The following is a 16,400-nucleotide window of genomic DNA, read 5'->3' on the forward strand; positions in this document are numbered from 1 at the left end:
CTTAAAAAAAAAAAAAAGAAAGCAGGAGTGGAGGATGAAGGAATGGAGTGGAGGGACAAAGAAGGCTAGAAAAACTAAGGGGTTTGGTTGATAAGGATCAGGAACAGTGATTTCTGATATCTACTTAATGTAACAGAACTTCCTCTTAAGGAAAGATCTTGGAGAGAGTTTTGTTCCACTGGGTATTTTGATTGGTTATAGATTTATAAAGGGCCAAGACTGATTTGGGGATTAGGGGCTGAAGACAGATGAGGTATGCTGCCTGACAGAACACTTTTTTTTTTTTTTAAGATTTTATTTATTTTGACAGAGAGAGACACAGTGAGAGGGAACACAAGCAGGGGGAGTGTGGGAGGGAGAAGCAGGCTTCCCGCAGAGCAGGGAGTCTGATGCGGGACTCGATCCCAGGACCCTGGGATCATGACCTGAGCCGAAGGCAGACGCTTAACGACTGAGCCACTCAGGTGCCCCCTGACAGAACACTTCTGAAAAGCAGTCTGTGCAGGGTGGGGGACGGTGTCAGCAAGATGGTCAGTGCCTTCACTGCCTTGTGAGGTAGCCAGACCACTGATAAATCTCTGGAATGGGACCGACCATTGAGAACAAGAATATCCAAAATGCAATTTTAAGTTGTACCCCTATGATATATAAACCTTCAGCAAAAGTTTTGCCACACCTAACAGCCTTCTGTTTGCAGTTCATTTGGAGGAAAATTCCAGAAAGCCCTGTGTCCCAAATTTGGAACCTGTGGCAGGGCAGAAGTAAGGGAACAGGCAGGGGCACAGAGACAGGAACAGGACTTTAGCTGAGTGGGAACGAGAGGTGACTACAACAGCTGACCCACTGGAACTGGTACCAAGTGACAGTTCTGCCTCCTGCCCACTCTGTCCAGGACCTGTCCTGCTTGGAAGGCGAGGAGTGTCTTACCTAGATATCAAGGAGCAGGGTGGCTCCCGCTGACATCCAGGCTATGGTCACTGCTCCAGACCGAGGGTTTAGTCAGGCCCTCAAAACTAATGAAAATCATCAAAAGAGAAGTGCTTCTGTGGGCCTGTCCCTGGAGATGCAAGCGAAGGAGGGAGCTTATGAGAAGAGAAGATGTATCTCTGTGCCAGCAGGTGTGGAGAGAAGCCACACCCCAAGGGAGAATGTGGTAGTGGCAGATCCCCAGGGAGAGGTCAGCAGGCTGCACTCGCAGGGCCTGTAGACAAGAGGAAGGAACTATCCAGGGAGCCAGTCCAGGACAGGCCAAGACTCACCAGAAATTGATGCAAACAGCACAGAAGGCAGGAGATGAGGTCATTCCATTTGCCCAGAGGAAAGTGAGGTCCCGAAAGCTGGCTTTCCTCCTCCTGGCCAGGGTCCGTCAGGAGAGCCAGGCAGACCCTGCTCCTGCCCTTTCCCCCATGAAGAGGGGATGATGGACCCTAGCACAGAGCACCGAGGCCTCCCTCACATGGGTGAGCAGCTTGCGGCTAGTCAAAGTTGTCAGTCCTCGAAGGGTCCTCCAATTCCACTTCCCGAAAGTTCTCCCTAAAGGTTCCAACTCCTCATTGTTCCTGCATGCTGTCACCCATCCCCACACACCCCTGCCTCCCCGTGCCCACCCAGGGTTTAAGATTCACAGGGAAGGGGTGCCTGGGTGGCTCAGCTGGTTAAGCGCCCAACTCCAGGTTTCGGCTCAGGTCATGATCTCGTGGGTGGTGGGATGAAGCCCCTCCTGGGGCTCCACGCTCAGCAGGGAGTCTGCTTGAAGATTCTCTCCCTCTGCCTCTCCCCCTACACTCTCTCTCTCAAATAAATACATCTTTTAAAAAAAAAAGATTCACAGTGAAAACAGTGACCATAATCTGGGGATGGGGCAGGACCGTTTGTGACAGCCCAATCCTCAGATCCCAAGGTTATCAGTCTGAAGTGGGAATTCAGGCGCCCTGCCGGATAGTGAGAAGGATGGTTGTGCAGAAATAATTCTTCAGATCACACTCATATGTGGCTTCCCACATGTGAGGACCCTCTTAAAGAGAAGAAGGGGCTGGGGAAAGGCAAGAGGATGGAAAATATGAAGAGAAAGGAAACTAGAGTGAGATAGAGAACAGAGCTAACAGGTGAGGTCACAGGAGTGTGACATTTTATGAGCAGTGTGGAAAGAACAGCAAAGCCCCTGAATGAAAAGTGCCTGGAGAAATAAGCCATGCTTATAAGCCAGGACTCAAAGAGAGAAAAGTCCAGCAAGTTCCAATGTCCCCAGATCAGCCTTACCTGGAGAACAGCGGAAACAGGGAAGAGATGACCCAGGGAATCTGATCCCAAGTGCCAAGGCTGGGAAGGGAGGATGAAGATGATAGTGAGATGACCAGGGAAAGCTGGATGGACTGGAGTGATACCCGTCCCCCAGGCTGGCAGGAAGATGAAATGAGATCACACGTGATCTCCTAGCAGAGTCCAACAGAGAGGAGAACACAGGTTTAAGTCCCTTGTTTGCAATTCTGAACCATTCTGTAGCAAAGTCTTTTGGCCATAAAACCAGACCTCAGTTGATGCAAGGGTTAATTACGGTCCTTATTCACCCCACTTAGCTTAAATATTCAATTCTTTTATTTAAAAAAGTTTTTATTTACTTATTTGAGAGAAAGAGAGAGAGAGGGCGTGAGCTGTGAGGAGGGGCAGAGCCAGCGGGAGAGGGAGAAACAGGCTCCCCACTGAACAGGGAGCCCCGATGTGGGGTCAATCCCAGGACCCCGAGATCATGACCTGAGCTGAAGGCAGATGCTTAACCGACTGGGCCACCCAGGTGCCCAAGTATTCAATTCTTTTGCTGCAAAAATGTTGTGCTTGATTGAGTGCTACCTCGGCCCCGCGAGGGCATCTTGCAGTGCTAGTTACTTCCCAGAATCTGAAAGATTCTTAATTCTAAAACTTATCTGACCCCAAGGGTTTCAGCTCAAAGTCTGTGGACCTGTACTCAGTTCAGGCTCCCCCTCCTTCTCTAAACTGGTATTAGCTTGCAAGCTGTGAACAGGGGGCAACGTGGGCATCTTTGCATCTGAGCACGTGAACAGGAGAGGTAGCAACCCCATCCAACACTCTGTAAAAGAGGCAGGCACGGGTGGGTTACGATCTCAGCGGGCACAAGAGCGAGATGACAACCAGGAGAGGCCGACGTGTTGGGGGGGGATGGAGGTCTTTGAAGAGCAGCAGGTCTTCTGACAGTGCTTGCCCTTTAATACTCTCCTTGGCACCCAGCATCCAGCACCCAGCACCCAGCACACGGAAAAGGGGGAGGGGGTGGAAGTCACTGCTCTGTGAAAAAAAAAAAAACAGCCACAACAGAGCTGCGGCTGCCATCAAAGGTCGGCTTGCCACCTGAAGCCAGCAACTCGAAGAGGGCCTGCAGCTGCTGCCCAGGAAGTACAGAGACTAGGGCACCAGCACCCCGCTGGAGGGGCCAGCTCCACGGAGGCCAGCCATCAGCAACTGGAGCGCAGAAAGGGCTCCCTGGGCAAGAGCCATGGCCCGGCCACCTCCCTGCTGGCTGTGGCTTCTGGGGACCCTGGCAGGGCTCTCGGCGACCCCAGCCCCCAAGCGCTGTCTGGAGAAGCAATACTGGGTCCAGGGAGAACTGTGCTGCCAGGCGTGTAAGCCAGGTAAGAGCAGGAGGCCTCGCAGCCGGGGGGGAAGGGCAGCAGAGAGTGCGTCTGACCTCAAGCAAGGACAGGAATCCTGTACCACCTTGAAGAGGGCAGAGAAGTGGCCTTCCTTGGGCCTTGACCCTGGACCTCTGCTCACAGGGACTTTCCTCGTGAAGGACTGTGACAGGCCTGGCGAGGCTGCTCAGTGTGACCCGTGCGTCCCGGGGGCCTCCTTCTCACCAGACCACCATTCCCGGCGCCACTGTGAGAGCTGTCGGCATTGTAACTCCGGTGAGATGGGCAAGCCTCTGGGGGAGCAAGGTGGCAGAGCTCGGTGTGGAGAAGCAAGGAGGAGGGGTCTGAGCTCGTCACTTCGAGGCTACTGCAAGTGGAGCCAATGCAGGGCACTGGGCAGGGCAGGGCACATATTGATGTGGGGAGAACTCTGGTGTTACAGGGAAGGGGTCAGCAGAATTGGGGGGCTGCCAAGACTGCACGTACAACTCAGATCACGACAAGAAAAAGGAGTAAGTGGAAAAAAAGGTGAGGAAGGAAGTGGCCCTAGGTCCCCAGATTTCAGATGAGCGACCCCCCCCCCATTGATGAACTGGCTGGCTGAAGTGCACGTTTGTTTAGAACCTGAAGTACCTCTTTCTTAGGGTATAACAATACCAGCCAGTGGAGAACATTCTTCTTCTTCGTTTTTTTTTTTTTTTTTTTGCACGAAAGCCAATTTAGGAAAATGAATATATATGTGGCCCATGTTTTTCTTGTTTATTTTGTAATTTTATCTTTCTTCAATGAAGAAGTGTAATGTCTGCAGCTCTGTTATGAATTCTTTTATTATTCCTCCAGCTTAGCTAGAATTTCAGAAACTGTGCCAGCCAGGATAGAGTCACAGACTCTAAAGCGGCCCCTTTGGACAAATGTTCCCCCTAGGAACCCTTCTGAGGACTCCGGAACCGAACTACTACACTGCTTACCTATAAAATGTGCTTGGTCTCAGTAGGCCTTTTACACTGTCGTCTTTAAAAATGAACTCAGCAAAAGGTTTTGCCATTGCCAATCAGTCAAAAAACAACATCTTAAATACACAAGTATTCCTCAGTCCACTTAACTTAAAAATATGTTAAGGGATGCTTTTCTCTTCTTGGCAGCAACCCCAGCAGGGTTGGAATACTTTGGTCAGAGCCTCCCCACTCACTGTAGGCCCCACCAGAAGGCCATTTCCCAATACTGAGCCTGCCCGCGCGCCCTTCGCTGTGCTCCATGACCCTTCTATATAACACTCAGCCCAGAGGTCTCCACAGCACCCATGCAGCGACTGGCTGCAGGACTCCAGGGGATGGTGGCCAGGGGTGAGGTGGTCAGGGGGAGGCTGAATGAGTATGGCCCCCTCTGGACCTCAGTGTTCCCATGGGTAAGATGGAGAAGTGCCTGACATCGGCCTGGAATTTGGGGCACAGGTTATATGTGGTGAAGAGAACTCCCAGGTCTCTGGATCCTCATCACTGAAAACAATGGCAATCCTTCCACGGGTAACCAAGCCCAACCCTGCCCTTAACCCTTCTTCCCTTTGGGCAGATACCCTCCTGACCACTGCCTCTGGTGATCTTCCTCACCTTTGCCTATCTCTTCTCTCTCTCACGGTCACTGTTACCTCCCCTATCACTGTTCTCGTCCTGCAGACCCTTGTCCAGGCTGGCTCACGATTCCTGGTAAGCCACAAGGAAACCAAATTCTGGTAGCAATTACTAGTCAGAATTCCAAAAGAAGCAACCATAGGGGCATAAGGATGGGAAGAAGGAATCTGTGTCCCTCTCCCTTTTCTGACAAAAAGCATCTGCTAAAGGAATTGTTAGAGCCCTGGTCGTCATCTCTGGCATCCTCCAGCCTTCCTTTCTGCACCCCTCTTCTGCCTGTCAGGAAAGGCACTGTCCCAGGGCCCCACCAGGCTAGGCTCAAGCCTGGCCCAAATCCGGGTGCTGGTGCCTTCCCCAGAATCACCTTCCTCTTTTTAACACTGACCACCTGTGAGCCCAACCCAGCCCAGTGCCCCTCACATCCTCCTCCCCTAGTATAATTTATCGGCAGTCACTCAGCACCTGATGTCTACACTTGAAAAAAATTTATATTCTAAAGGCAAACTATGTTATTAATCAAGGAACTCTCTAGTAACAGGGACCATAGCAGCACTATTCCTGACTGCTTAAAAACTGGAAACTACCCAAATGCCCATTAACAGAACAGACACATGAATCATGGTATATTCATACAGTGAAATGCTATACAGCATGAGAATGAACAGTCTGCAGTTACGATATGGATGAATTTCACAAAGGATTGAGTAAGAGTGTCAGACACAAGTGAGTACCCAGGCATGACTACACAAATACAGGACAAAAATAAGCAAAATGAACTTGCAGTGTTAGGAAGTCAGGCTTGTGGCTATCTGTGGGTGAGAGGATGTAGTGCCTAGAGAGGAACACTGCTGCTCTTGTTCATGGGTCCAGTTTGTAGCAAGTTCACACTTATGACCTGTGTACCTCTCTGTCCACCCACTGAGAAGTTATCAAAATGCCAGTGAATAGGAGAGAAAATCCTGCAAGCTGTTTCTACTTTTTATAGTTGGCATTTCTGAACCATGAATAAAGGAAAAGCCCCAAGTGTCTCCTTTAATGATGCTAGTAATGAAGGCAGAGGCACTGGGTGACAGGAAGGGAGGGGCAGGCCTTTGTGTGGTTGGGGCAGGAGTCCCCGGAGGTGGGCCTGGGATGGGAGCCCAGGGCAGGATTTAGCAAGTGCGCCCGGCAGGTCTCAGAGGCCTGAGCTTCTTGTGTTCCTCTCGCCCTCCTCTGTCCCCAGGTCTTCTCATCCGAAACTGCACCCTCACCACAAATGCAGTGTGTGCCTGCCCCAAGGGCTGGCAGTGCAGGGACAAGGAGTGCACGGAGTGCGATCCTCCTTCAAACGCCTTGCTGACACTGCCTCAACCATCCCGGGCCCCGGGCCCACACCCACAACCCACCCACTTACCTTATGCCAAAAGTAAGTTCCAGGCAACACTTTGTCCAGTCACGGGGGTAAGGGTCGTGCCCCAACCACCACCCTCCCCACATAAGCTGCCTGGTCGGCCGGTCAGCCTTCCCATCTCCCCGTGCGTCTTAGGCCTTGGGCCTTCCTTCAGCCCAGGCTTGTGCCCTAGGAGGTTCCCTGCTGCTGCTCACCCTGTCTCTTTTTCCAGAGATGCAGGAGGCCAGGACAGTCCGGCAGGTGCAGACTCTGGCTGACTTCAGTTGGCTGCCTGCCCCAGCTCTCTCCACCCACTGGCCACGTGAGTTTTCTCCACATTCTCTACCTCTGGAGAGACTGCATACAGGAGAGGGAAGCCAGCCAGAAAGCTCCTAGGAGTCAGGGGAAGAAGGGGAAGAAGCAGAGTCTAGGGATTAGGAAAGAACTTGGTCCAATGGTAGCAGCGGGGGAAGGGGTGGGAGAGAGATGGGAGGAGGGGTGACAGCCTGCCTGGGCTGAGGGGAAACAAGACCTAGGCCCTCTCCAAAAACCCTTGCATGGCTCCTGCCTATCACAGCCCAAAGGTCCCTGTGCAGCTCAGATTGCATCCGCATCTTTGTGATTCTCTCTGGAATGTTTCTTGCTTTCACCATGATCGGAGCCCTGTTCTTCCATCAACAAAGAAAACACAGACTAAGTAAGAGACAAAATACAGGTCTTCAGTCCTGTCCCTGCACCCCACCCTACCACCCCAGCCCCGCTGTCCATGCCTGGAAACTCACAGAAGCCTTCCTCACTCCATCTTTACCAATCCTGGCTCCCACCTCCTCTTCCTTTCCTCTTAGCTGGCAGCCCCCTGACAGCCCTCCCCCAGGCTGACCCTCCTTGGTTTATCTCCACTCCCTTCACCACCCCCCACGCCCCCTGCCCGCCAAGGTTCATCTGATCCTCCTCCCGCAGACAAAGAAGAAAGTCCAGTGGTGCCTGCAGAGCCTTGTCCTTACAGCTGCCCCAGGGAGGAAGAGGGCGGCGCCATCCCCATTCAGGAAGATTACCGAAAACCAGAACCTGCTTCCTACTCCTGAGCTTGCGCACCGCGCGATGGGGCGGCGGAGGGGGAGGGTCATCACTACAATAAAATCCCTGCCTCCATCCCAACCCAGCAGCCATCCGCCGGGAATGAGACCTGGCACACCCTACCCCCACTCCCCGGCCCCACCCCCACCCCCACCCCCGGGTTTCAATACCATCCTGTCATCAAGACCCCTTCCTGTGCGCAGACTTGAGAAAGTGCCTTTTGGAGATTGGCAGTGACAAGGGCTCATGGGTCCCGTGTGTGCCCTGGCACAGCCACCTTCACCCCTGCGCTGCAATGGAGGGCTGGGGCCCTAGCTGGAGAACACACTTTCCCCTACGAACCACCACGTGCTGTATCACTGACCTAAAAATTCCGCAAAATAAAGTGCCAGCCAACCACACACCGAAGCTCTCCCCGCGCTGTCTCTCTGAAATTCCAATCTCACGGTGCAGGCCACTCCCAGCCTCTTCTCCCAGATCCGGCCGGGATCTGAGGGAGGAGCTTTCTCCAGTGCAGACTAGTGTTGGGGCCCGGCCAAGTCGGGGGGTGGGGGTCGCGAGTGGGTGCGGCACCCACAGAAACTGAAGAAAGGTCCCCAGTAGCCCTTCGGTCTCGCCCTTCCCCCTCCCCCTTATTTCAGCTCCACTTTTTCTTGGGTGGGGAGCAAAAGGGTGCCTGCAGTCAAGTCAGGTCTTGAGATAACCAGAGTATTTGGCGGGGGAGAAAAAGGAGAACAATGAACACGACTCCGGCAGGAGCACCCGGTGGCTTCGCTCCCAGGCAAGGCAGCCGTGGTGACACTCAAAGTGAAAGCGAAAGAGAAGGAGGCCAAGGACTGGCGAGAAAGCAACAGGCCGGCGAGGGTGGTTTGGAGAAGCCCCCTCTTCCCCAGCCGGGCCGTGCCCGCGGGAGGCCGTGCAGAAAGGCGGTGGGGGACGCGGGGGGACGAGGGGCGGGCGCGCCGCCCCCATGGGCACGGGGGAGCGATGGTGCCTGCTGCTCTGCCTGGCTCTGTCCCGGGTGGCGGCTGACCCAGGTGAGTGGGGAGCACTGGCTGGGGTGTGGGGGGGGTGTCGGGCCCAGGGCGCACCAGGTAGCCACCCACCGTGAGATTCCCGAAGGGGAAAGGGTTGGGGGGAGGGGCAGGGACGGCTTCCTATCGCCTCTCCTAAGCCCAACAGGAACCAACAGGAACAAGGCTGGCAGAGTAGGAGACCAATGGTGCTGGGGAGAGGGTAGAAGCCTGTGGGAAAGGCCAAATGATGAGAAGAGGGGCCTCCTGCGTGGATGTGGTGGGGGCCTGGCCGAGAGGGCACTGCCTGGGAGCAGACGGTGAAGAGGAAGGCTTCCCGGGGCTAGTAAATCCCCGCGGGAGGTGAGCCCTGGAGGTGGGGGAGGGGAAGGCCACCTGCAATGGCAGAAAGCGGAGCCCACCTAGTGGGCTGGCTGGGAAATTGAAAAGATGGTTGCCAAGGCCCCTAGCCACACAAGTGTCCTGTCTCCTCTCCCAGTGGCAATTTTGCTCATTTATTTGCTTTTGCTGAGAATTTCTTTGACTGAAGAGGTAGTTTTTTTTGCAACAGTTGTAGTAAGAATAAAAACAAAGTCTTCTGAGCGAGGCAAATCGAGCATTTTAAATAATTCATACCAAGCATGTACCTAGAGTAGCAGGGGCTTCCCAGAAGGCTGATTTGGGGGTGACGAGAGAGACACAGAGACAGCTAGGACCCTGGAAGATTTTGACCCCTTCCCTGATGACTCCACAGTTGGGGTGGGTGACCCTCGAGCACAGAAGCAACTCTCTGGAAAGAGGGTGCTCACTGCCATCTTTTAACCTGCAGCTGAAAGGCAGTGGCGGGCAGTGGATGTGGTCCTAAACTGCTTCCTGGTGGAGGAAGGTAGGCAGCATGGAGGTTTTGCCAGCAGTAGGAACACGGTGAAGGCCTTGCTCGTGCTGAGGCAGATACCAGTGCTGGATGACAGCTCCCTGGAAGGCTTCACCAATTTCCAAGGGGGCACACTGGCCAAAGACAACCCACCTGTTACCTTCGAGGCCTCAGGTAAGAACCCTCCACTCTATGTCACAATCTTTCTGGGCTCCCTCGGCTGAGACAGCCCAGTTCCCGAGTACACCCACCATGCCGGCTTCCCATGGGCCAGGTGTCCTCAAACCAACTAGACTTCTGTGCTGCCCTTCTCCCCCAGTGAACCTGGTACAGATTCCCCAGGCCGAGGCCTTGCTCCATGCTGACTGCAACGGGAAGGAGGTGACCTGTGAGATCTCCCACTATTTTCTCCAGGCCACTGAGAAGGCAGCTTGGTTCATCACCAATGTGCAGGTATCCGGAGGGGGACCTAGTGTCTCCATGGTGATGAAGACTCCCAGGGATGCTGAAAATGGGGCTGTCTTGCACCCCACACTGAACCTGCCCTTGAACCCCCATGGGATGGTACAGACTGCAGGTGAGAAAATTAAAAGTAGCAGAAAGAAAGTTTGGGTTGTTTTTTTTTTTCCAAGTGGTCAGCTATAGAGGGGGAATAGAAGGAGAACGAAGGGAACAAGCCCACCTCTATCCACATCAGTCATCTCAAGGTGTCCCTAGCCTCGGTCCTTTCTCCTAAAGACCCAAATAATTGGATTGGGATAATTTTCACCTCTGGGATAATTTTCACCTCACTCATCTAAGGAAATGACATGTGATGCTCTATTCACATATGCTGTCCCTAGCAGTCTTATTCAGCCAAGTACCAGTTGTAGCCCAGTGAAAGCCAGCCTGGTCTGGCGCTTCAAGATGATTAGAGCAACTACAGTGATGCAAATTCGTTCATTAGCTCTTATTAGTAAAACCTGGTCCTTGCCCTCTCCCACCCAGCACATCCCACCCAGCGGGTACAGGAAATTGAGAACATGATGATAGGTTTCTCCAGAATTCATCAAATTCAGTATTTTGCCTCCAGAAAGAGACAACCAAGTCCAGAGATTAAGGGGCTACCCTCCTATCCATAGAAAGCCCCAGAACACTCGAAGCTTTCTGTGGTACAACCTAAATTTATCCTGCCACATTAGAAAAGAGGGGTTCTCATATCTGTCCAGTGGCACAGCTAAGTACCCCCCCTTTTATCTTGGGCTATTTCAAACCTACAAGAAAAGGTGAAAGAATAATGGGCAAAAAATTGGGTACTGAATACCCAATTATTAATATTTTGCCACATTCTCTCTCGATAAATGGAAGAATAGATTGCCTCCCCCCTGAACTAACTGAAAGTAAATTGCAGATATCTCAACACTTCACCCCAAAAGTTTCCATGCAGAGCATGTATTCATTTAGAACACAAAATTGATAACCAAAGACAAGGATATTCTCCTTTATAATCACAAAACCATCACCCCAGCAGCAAACCAAGGTGGGGGAGCGGTTTACAGTGGTGCAGGCAATAAGGGGGTACACTGTGTTAAGAACTGAACAACATATTCTCACCATCACACCATCACCATATCGGCAATCTTGAACACTATTGGTGATAAAATACTCCTCTCTGCCAGGGCACTCTTCCCATTGCCCCCACCACTGCTTGCTACGCCACTGAGCATCAGACTTAAGAAATTTTTTAATTGATACAGTAGTACTGTCAATATAGAGTCCAAATTCAAACTTCTCCAGTTGTCTCAAGAATGTTCTTTATAGCTTTCTGGTTTGTTTTGGGGATTTTTTTTTTTTTTTTAAGGCCAGGATTCAAACAAGGATCATGCATTGCATTTAGTTGTCCTGTGCCTTTAGCTTCCTTTTTTTTTTTTTTTTAAGATCTTATTTATTCACCTGACAGAGAGAGAGAGAGAGAGAGAGCACTAGCAGGGAGAGCAGGAGAGGGAGAAGCAGACTCCCTGATCAGCAGGGAGCCCAACACGGAGCCTGATCCCAGGACCCCGAGTTCATGACCTGAGCCAAAGGCAGGCACTCGACCAACCAAGCCACCCAGGTGTCCCAAGCTTTTAGCTTCCTTAAGTCCAGAACATTCTTTTCCTCGCACTGACATTTGGGAGAGTCCAGGCCCACTGTCTCAAAGAGTATCCCACCATTTGGATGTGTCTGATTGTTCCTCATTAGATTCAGGTTCAGCACGTTTGGCACAAATACTACCACTGTGTGCTTTTTAAAACTCTTACTCCTATGTAGTCTCACAGCAGCCTTTCCTTAAACAGATGACCCTGGCAACCCTTAGTGACTTGCCCAAGGTCACAGAGCTAGTAAGTGGAAGAAGCAGGGTTCCAGAGCTTTTTCTGCTATTCCAGTGGTCTGACCTGAAGGTCAACATTAACCCATAATTTTGCATGTGTACTTTTCTGGTGAGAAGTCCGTAGCTTTTGTCAGACTGTCCAGGGGTAAGTGACTCAAAAACAGTTAGGATTACCATGTGTGCCAGGTTGCCTTTCCAGAGCACCATTTCTTTGTGGTTCCATCTAGTGGGAGATGAGCTCAACCAGCCTCATTGTCCAGAGGAGGAGGCAGGGGCAGGTGGACGCCCACCACATGCCCACAGCTAGAGATCAGGTGGACTCAAGGAGGAAGTAGCCCACAATCACCCTTCTTTTTCTCACTACAGTGGAGCTCCAAGTGACCACACAGACCCCGTCCCTGAACTTCCTGCTGGGGTCCTCAGCCTCCCTGCACTGCGGCTTCTCCATGGCACCGGGCTTGGAGCTGACCGGTGTGGAGTGGCGGCTGCGTCATAAGGGCAACGGCCAGCTGGTATACCGCTGGACCAGGGCGCAGCGGCAGGCCAAGCGGGAGGGCGCCACCCTGGAGCCTGAGCAGCTACTCCTGGCCGGGGATGCCTCCCTCACCCTGCCTAGCCTCACTCTGAAGGACGAGGGGACCTACATTTGCCAGATTACCACCTCTCTGTACCAAGCTCAACAAATCATCCAGTTCCACGTCCAAGGTTAGGCCATACTCAGTTCTCCAGGGAGAGGGGAAGGGATACGCCTATGCGAACATTTTGCGGGACAGAATCCAACACAGGGGCAATTTCTCGGGAGGCAGACTGCATTGCCACGAACTAACTGCCATCTACATCCTAGGGGCACAGACTGCCCGTCAGACTCTAGGATAATTCCACCAGGCAGTGTCCCAGCCCCAGGTCCTGCTGCCCTGTCCCAGCTGGCTGTCTCCCAAGTACCCCACTCCTCTGGACCACATCCTGAGGAGGGGCAGCAGCAAACCAAGGGGGGGCCGTGGGAGCCGTCCGACTGGCAGGAGTATTTCATCACTGATGTCCCTGAAAATCAGTGGCCTATCATGATGATAAGAAGCCAACCTTTACTTGGTTTTACTATTGCTTTTCAACTACCTGTGGAAGATGTGCCCCCTTCTGGCCTGCATCCAGGGTGGACCCCTTACACCCAGCTTGGGCACTCCACTGAGGGGTTAATTGACTTCAGCTCCCACAACCTACTCTCACTGCCAGCAGGAAGAGAAAGAAGGCTTTGGGCAACTCTGCTGTCAGGTTGGAGCCCTCTGGAATCTTATTCCTCATTCTTTCTTCCAGCTACCCCCAAAGTACAACTGAGCTTGGAGAACAAAACTCCGCCAGCCACCCTCATCTGCAGCATCGCTGGCTATTATCCTCTGGACATGGCCGTGACATGGACCCAAGAGGAACCAGGCGGAGCCCCGGTCCCAGTCTCTGGTGCCTCCTTCTCCAGCCTCCGGCAAAGCACAGCAGGCACCTACAGCATTTCCTCCTTCCTGAGGGTGGAACCTGGCCCTGCAGGCACCACTTACACCTGCCAGGTCACCCACAGCTCCCTGGAGCAGCCCCTCAGGGCCAGCGCCCAGGTCTCCCCACCAGGTACTAGGAGCGCCCTCCTTTCCCCACCTCCCGACTTGGGCTCAAGGCTCTCCTGCCCCCAGCTCGTCTCTGGCCTTGTTCTGCTTCCCACAGCACTTCGTTGAGCCTCCGCTTCTTGGTTCCCAAGGCAGCAGCCTCCATAGCTGCCCCCACATCCCAAGATTCCGCTATACCCCAGGTTCCAGGGCACCAGGCAATGTACTGAGAGCTGGAGATCAAGGGTGAATTGTTCCTGCCCTCAAGCAGCTTAGTCAGCTTGGAGGGATGGACTAGGCAGTCAGGGAGGACGGCCTGGAGGAGACAAACCAGCCAAGCGAGCTAGCTCAGCAGGGAGGGGAACAACCAAGATGGAAAGAATGGCACATGGTGAAGGCCAAATTCTAAGTCTCAGGAGAATTTGGGGAACTGCAGAGCTAGAGCCGGGGGTGTGTGGGAAAAGGGAGAAGTGGCCCTGAAGCTTGAAAGTAATTACATTTATTGAGCATTTACATGAAGCAAGCACTGTACTAAGCACTTAGCTGTATGATCACATGTATTATCATGACTCCCATTTTATTGATGAGCAAACTAGCACTTATGAATGTTAGGTAATTTGCCCAAGGTCACCCACCTAGTAAATGGTAAAATATGAAAAATGGGCAGCCTGACTGCCCAACAGCCTTAAACCCTCTATTGCTATTAGTGGGCAGATCACAATGGGCCTTCAAGCTGGAATGTCATCCTAAAGTCACAGAGTGTCATCGAACAGTTTTATTTTATTTTTTTTAAAGATTTTATTTATTTATTTGACAGAGAAAGATAGCGAGAGAGGGAACACAAGCAGGGGGAGTGGGAGAGGGAGAAGCAGGCTTCCTGCTGAGCAGGGAGCCCGATGCGGGGCTTGATCCCACTGGGACCATGACCTGAGCCGAAGGCAGATGCTTAACAACTGAGCCACCCAGGCGCCCCATCATCGAACGGTTTTTAAACAAGAAATGCAAATGTCCAGGAGCATTGGGCATTCTTTGGTGGCTCGCCAGACTGCAAGCTTCCCCAGAACTGGGGTTTTTTTCTCAACTTACATCATTCCCCAGCTAGTCGCAAAATTTCAGTTCACCTGTGAACTCATCTAACCTAAATCTCTCTGAATGTCCCAAGGTGGGAAGGAGTAGGAAATTCTGTGTGGAGGAGCAAACGGATATCCAACAACCTTCAACAAGTACGAATACTACAGTGTGCCCAGTTCCTGGGTGAAAGCAGAACGCTTGACATAAGCTCCTTAACCGGGGATGGGGACGCATTCGTGCACACGCGCTCTCTCTCTCTCTCTCTCTCTCTTCCTCTCTCTCTCCCCCCGCTTTTTCCCTCTTGCTGGGGTAAGTGTGGGCTTGGAAATTATTCCAACCTACTGATTCCTGCCCATGCTGCTCTCAACCTACAGAGCAGAAAACAGCCTTTGGAGTCCTTTTTGCCAGCAGCCTCTTCCTTCTTGCCCTGTTGTTCCTGGGGTTTCAGAGACGGCAAGGTAAGCACCTGCTTGCCCTCAGCCCTGCCCCTGCCCCTCCTTACTTGTAAAATCAGCCGGATCTAGCCACCTCCCCACCCAGACCAGGGATGAAGCCCAAGTGTCCTGAGTTCCAGCCAGTCTCCATACCACAGCCCCCTGCTTTTGGGGTTACCTCAACTGAAACCAACCTCCTTCCCTCTTGTTTTCTCCCAGCTACCTCACCAAGATCTGCCAAGACTCTGAGGCCCTCTGGGTAACCGCTCTCCTGCCTCTGAGAAAAGGAAAAAGTAGTCACATTCTCCCAGAAGGACTCCAGCCAAGTCTCAGAGCTCAAAAAGGCCCCAAGAAAGGCATGAAGGCACAGATCCTGGGGGCTCTGGCTCTGTGTGGATCTCTGCCTTCCTGCATTGTGTCCCTGGGCTGAACACCAAGGGAGAAAACATGAAGAGGTGAGAGGGTGGTAGGAAAGCAGAGTGTCTAGGTGAAGGTTAAAAATGAGCCTGTGGTAGGAAAAGAAAATGGGAAGGTATTAAGAAAGGAGTAAGTGGGCAAGTCATGTTCTCAAGGTTTGTGAGATCGAGCCCCACAGTGGGCTCTACCCTCAGTGGGGGGTCTGCTTGAAGATTCTCTCCCTCTGCCTCTCCCCCAACTTGTGCTCTCGTTCTCTCTCTAAAATAAATAAATCTTTTTTAAAAAAAGGAGCAAGTGGGGGGCAGTGGGACAAAGGGGTGGGGGTTGGGCCGTAGGAAGCATGTGAACTCTGCCCAAATAAAAGCCCCTTGTGTCCTCAGAAACAAAGCTTTTCCACTTTCCTGTCTTTCCCCACACTGGACCCATCTGAGCCGTGTCCCCAAGCCAGCTGCACCAACTTGCAGGGTGTTCAGGGTGTGAAACGAAGGCCCTCAGAGGCAGCCCTGGGGCACCATGTCAGTTGCCCTGTGTAACCGTGAGCTGCAATTAAGGTAATTTTGGACAGCTACTGGGTGTTTCAGGATACCTACAAGCACCTCACTCCCTCAGCTGCAGGCAAGAGATTTCTCCTTTCATCCACTTCTAAAATGTGTCTGGTCAGGACAGTGGAACCCAGCAGAAGAAAACTGGCCGTGAGGCTGCTGGGGAACAGGGTGTGTTCGCAGAGGCCTCATCTGGGCGCCCCCTCGGACAGGCCGGGCAGCCTGACAACCTAGGAAGGGGGTAGAGGGGAGGCGTCTGAGAAGACCTGCAGTAGTTTCTGATGTGATGTCTGAGATGCCCACCCAACTTCCTGTCATCACTTTCTCTCACTAGCACCAGGTACGAACGCAGAGTGTAGAGACCACTTCCTCTGCCAACACACGGATCTTTA

General features: G+C 52.5%; 3 protein-coding genes across 7 annotated transcripts in view; 2 read left to right on the forward strand and 1 right to left on the reverse strand.

The window, feature by feature from the left end:
- The window catches only part of VAMP1 (vesicle associated membrane protein 1), a 78,939-nt gene that overhangs the window by 55,448 nt on the left and 7,091 nt on the right, over positions 1 to 16,400 (reverse strand). The window lies entirely within an intron of this gene.
- On the forward strand, positions 3,322 to 8,119 carry CD27 (CD27 molecule). 3 transcript variants are annotated; one of them, XM_025851741.2, is made up of 6 exons: positions 3,324 to 3,644; positions 3,789 to 3,920; positions 6,495 to 6,677; positions 6,874 to 6,963; positions 7,219 to 7,338; positions 7,602 to 8,119. In XM_025851741.2, exons 1-6 carry the CDS (start codon positions 3,509 to 3,511, stop codon positions 7,724 to 7,726), a joined length of 786 nt encoding a protein of 261 aa, XP_025707526.2. In that variant the 5' UTR covers positions 3,324 to 3,508; the 3' UTR covers positions 7,727 to 8,119. The 3 variants fall into 3 exon arrangements, with proteins under 3 accessions (XP_025707527.2, XP_073744840.1, XP_025707526.2); XM_025851742.2 differs by lacking the exon at positions 7,219 to 7,338 and having other exon boundaries at positions 3,322 to 3,644; XM_073888739.1 differs by lacking the exon at positions 6,495 to 6,677 and having other exon boundaries at positions 3,323 to 3,644.
- Positions 8,408 to 15,753, forward strand: TAPBPL (TAP binding protein like). Of its 3 annotated transcripts, XM_025851739.2 has the most exons (7): positions 8,438 to 8,755; positions 9,561 to 9,779; positions 9,925 to 10,182; positions 12,322 to 12,660; positions 13,267 to 13,569; positions 14,990 to 15,073; positions 15,269 to 15,753. In XM_025851739.2, the coding sequence occupies exons 1-7, from the start codon at positions 8,689 to 8,691 to the stop codon at positions 15,310 to 15,312; spliced, it is 1,314 nt and encodes a 437-aa protein (XP_025707524.1). In that variant the 5' UTR covers positions 8,438 to 8,688; the 3' UTR covers positions 15,313 to 15,753. The 3 variants fall into 3 exon arrangements, with proteins under 3 accessions (XP_073744838.1, XP_073744839.1, XP_025707524.1); XM_073888737.1 differs by lacking the exon at positions 15,269 to 15,753 and having other exon boundaries at positions 8,408 to 8,755; positions 14,990 to 15,138; XM_073888738.1 differs by lacking the exon at positions 9,561 to 9,779 and having other exon boundaries at positions 8,425 to 8,755.

This window comes from Callorhinus ursinus, unplaced genomic scaffold (assembly GCF_003265705.2).
Source record: "Callorhinus ursinus isolate GAN/ISIS: 27379988/994484 unplaced genomic scaffold, GSC_fseal_2.0 scaffold94, whole genome shotgun sequence".
Lineage (NCBI taxonomy): Eukaryota > Metazoa > Chordata > Mammalia > Carnivora > Otariidae > Callorhinus > Callorhinus ursinus.

What these genes read in the sequence shown, in the direction of transcription:
- CD27 (XM_025851741.2), top strand. Translation starts at nt 3,509, where the DNA reads ATGGCCCGGCCACCTCCCTGCTGGCTGTGGCTTCTGGGGACCCTGGCA. An exon ending in CCACTTACCTTATGCCAAAA is followed by an intron (nt 6,678 to 6,873) that starts GTAAGTTCCAGG and finishes CTCTTTTTCCAG; the next exon opens with AGATGCAGGAGGCCAGGACA. An exon ending in ACAAAGAAAACACAGACTAA is followed by an intron (nt 7,339 to 7,601) that starts GTAAGAGACAAA and finishes CTCCTCCCGCAG; the next exon opens with ACAAAGAAGAAAGTCCAGTG.
- TAPBPL (XM_073888737.1), top strand. Translation starts at nt 8,689, where the DNA reads ATGGGCACGGGGGAGCGATGGTGCCTGCTGCTCTGCCTGGCTCTGTCC. An exon ending in TGTTACCTTCGAGGCCTCAG is followed by an intron (nt 9,780 to 9,924) that starts GTAAGAACCCTC and finishes CTTCTCCCCCAG; the next exon opens with TGAACCTGGTACAGATTCCC. An exon ending in CGCCCAGGTCTCCCCACCAG is followed by an intron (nt 13,570 to 14,989) that starts GTACTAGGAGCG and finishes CTCAACCTACAG; the next exon opens with AGCAGAAAACAGCCTTTGGA.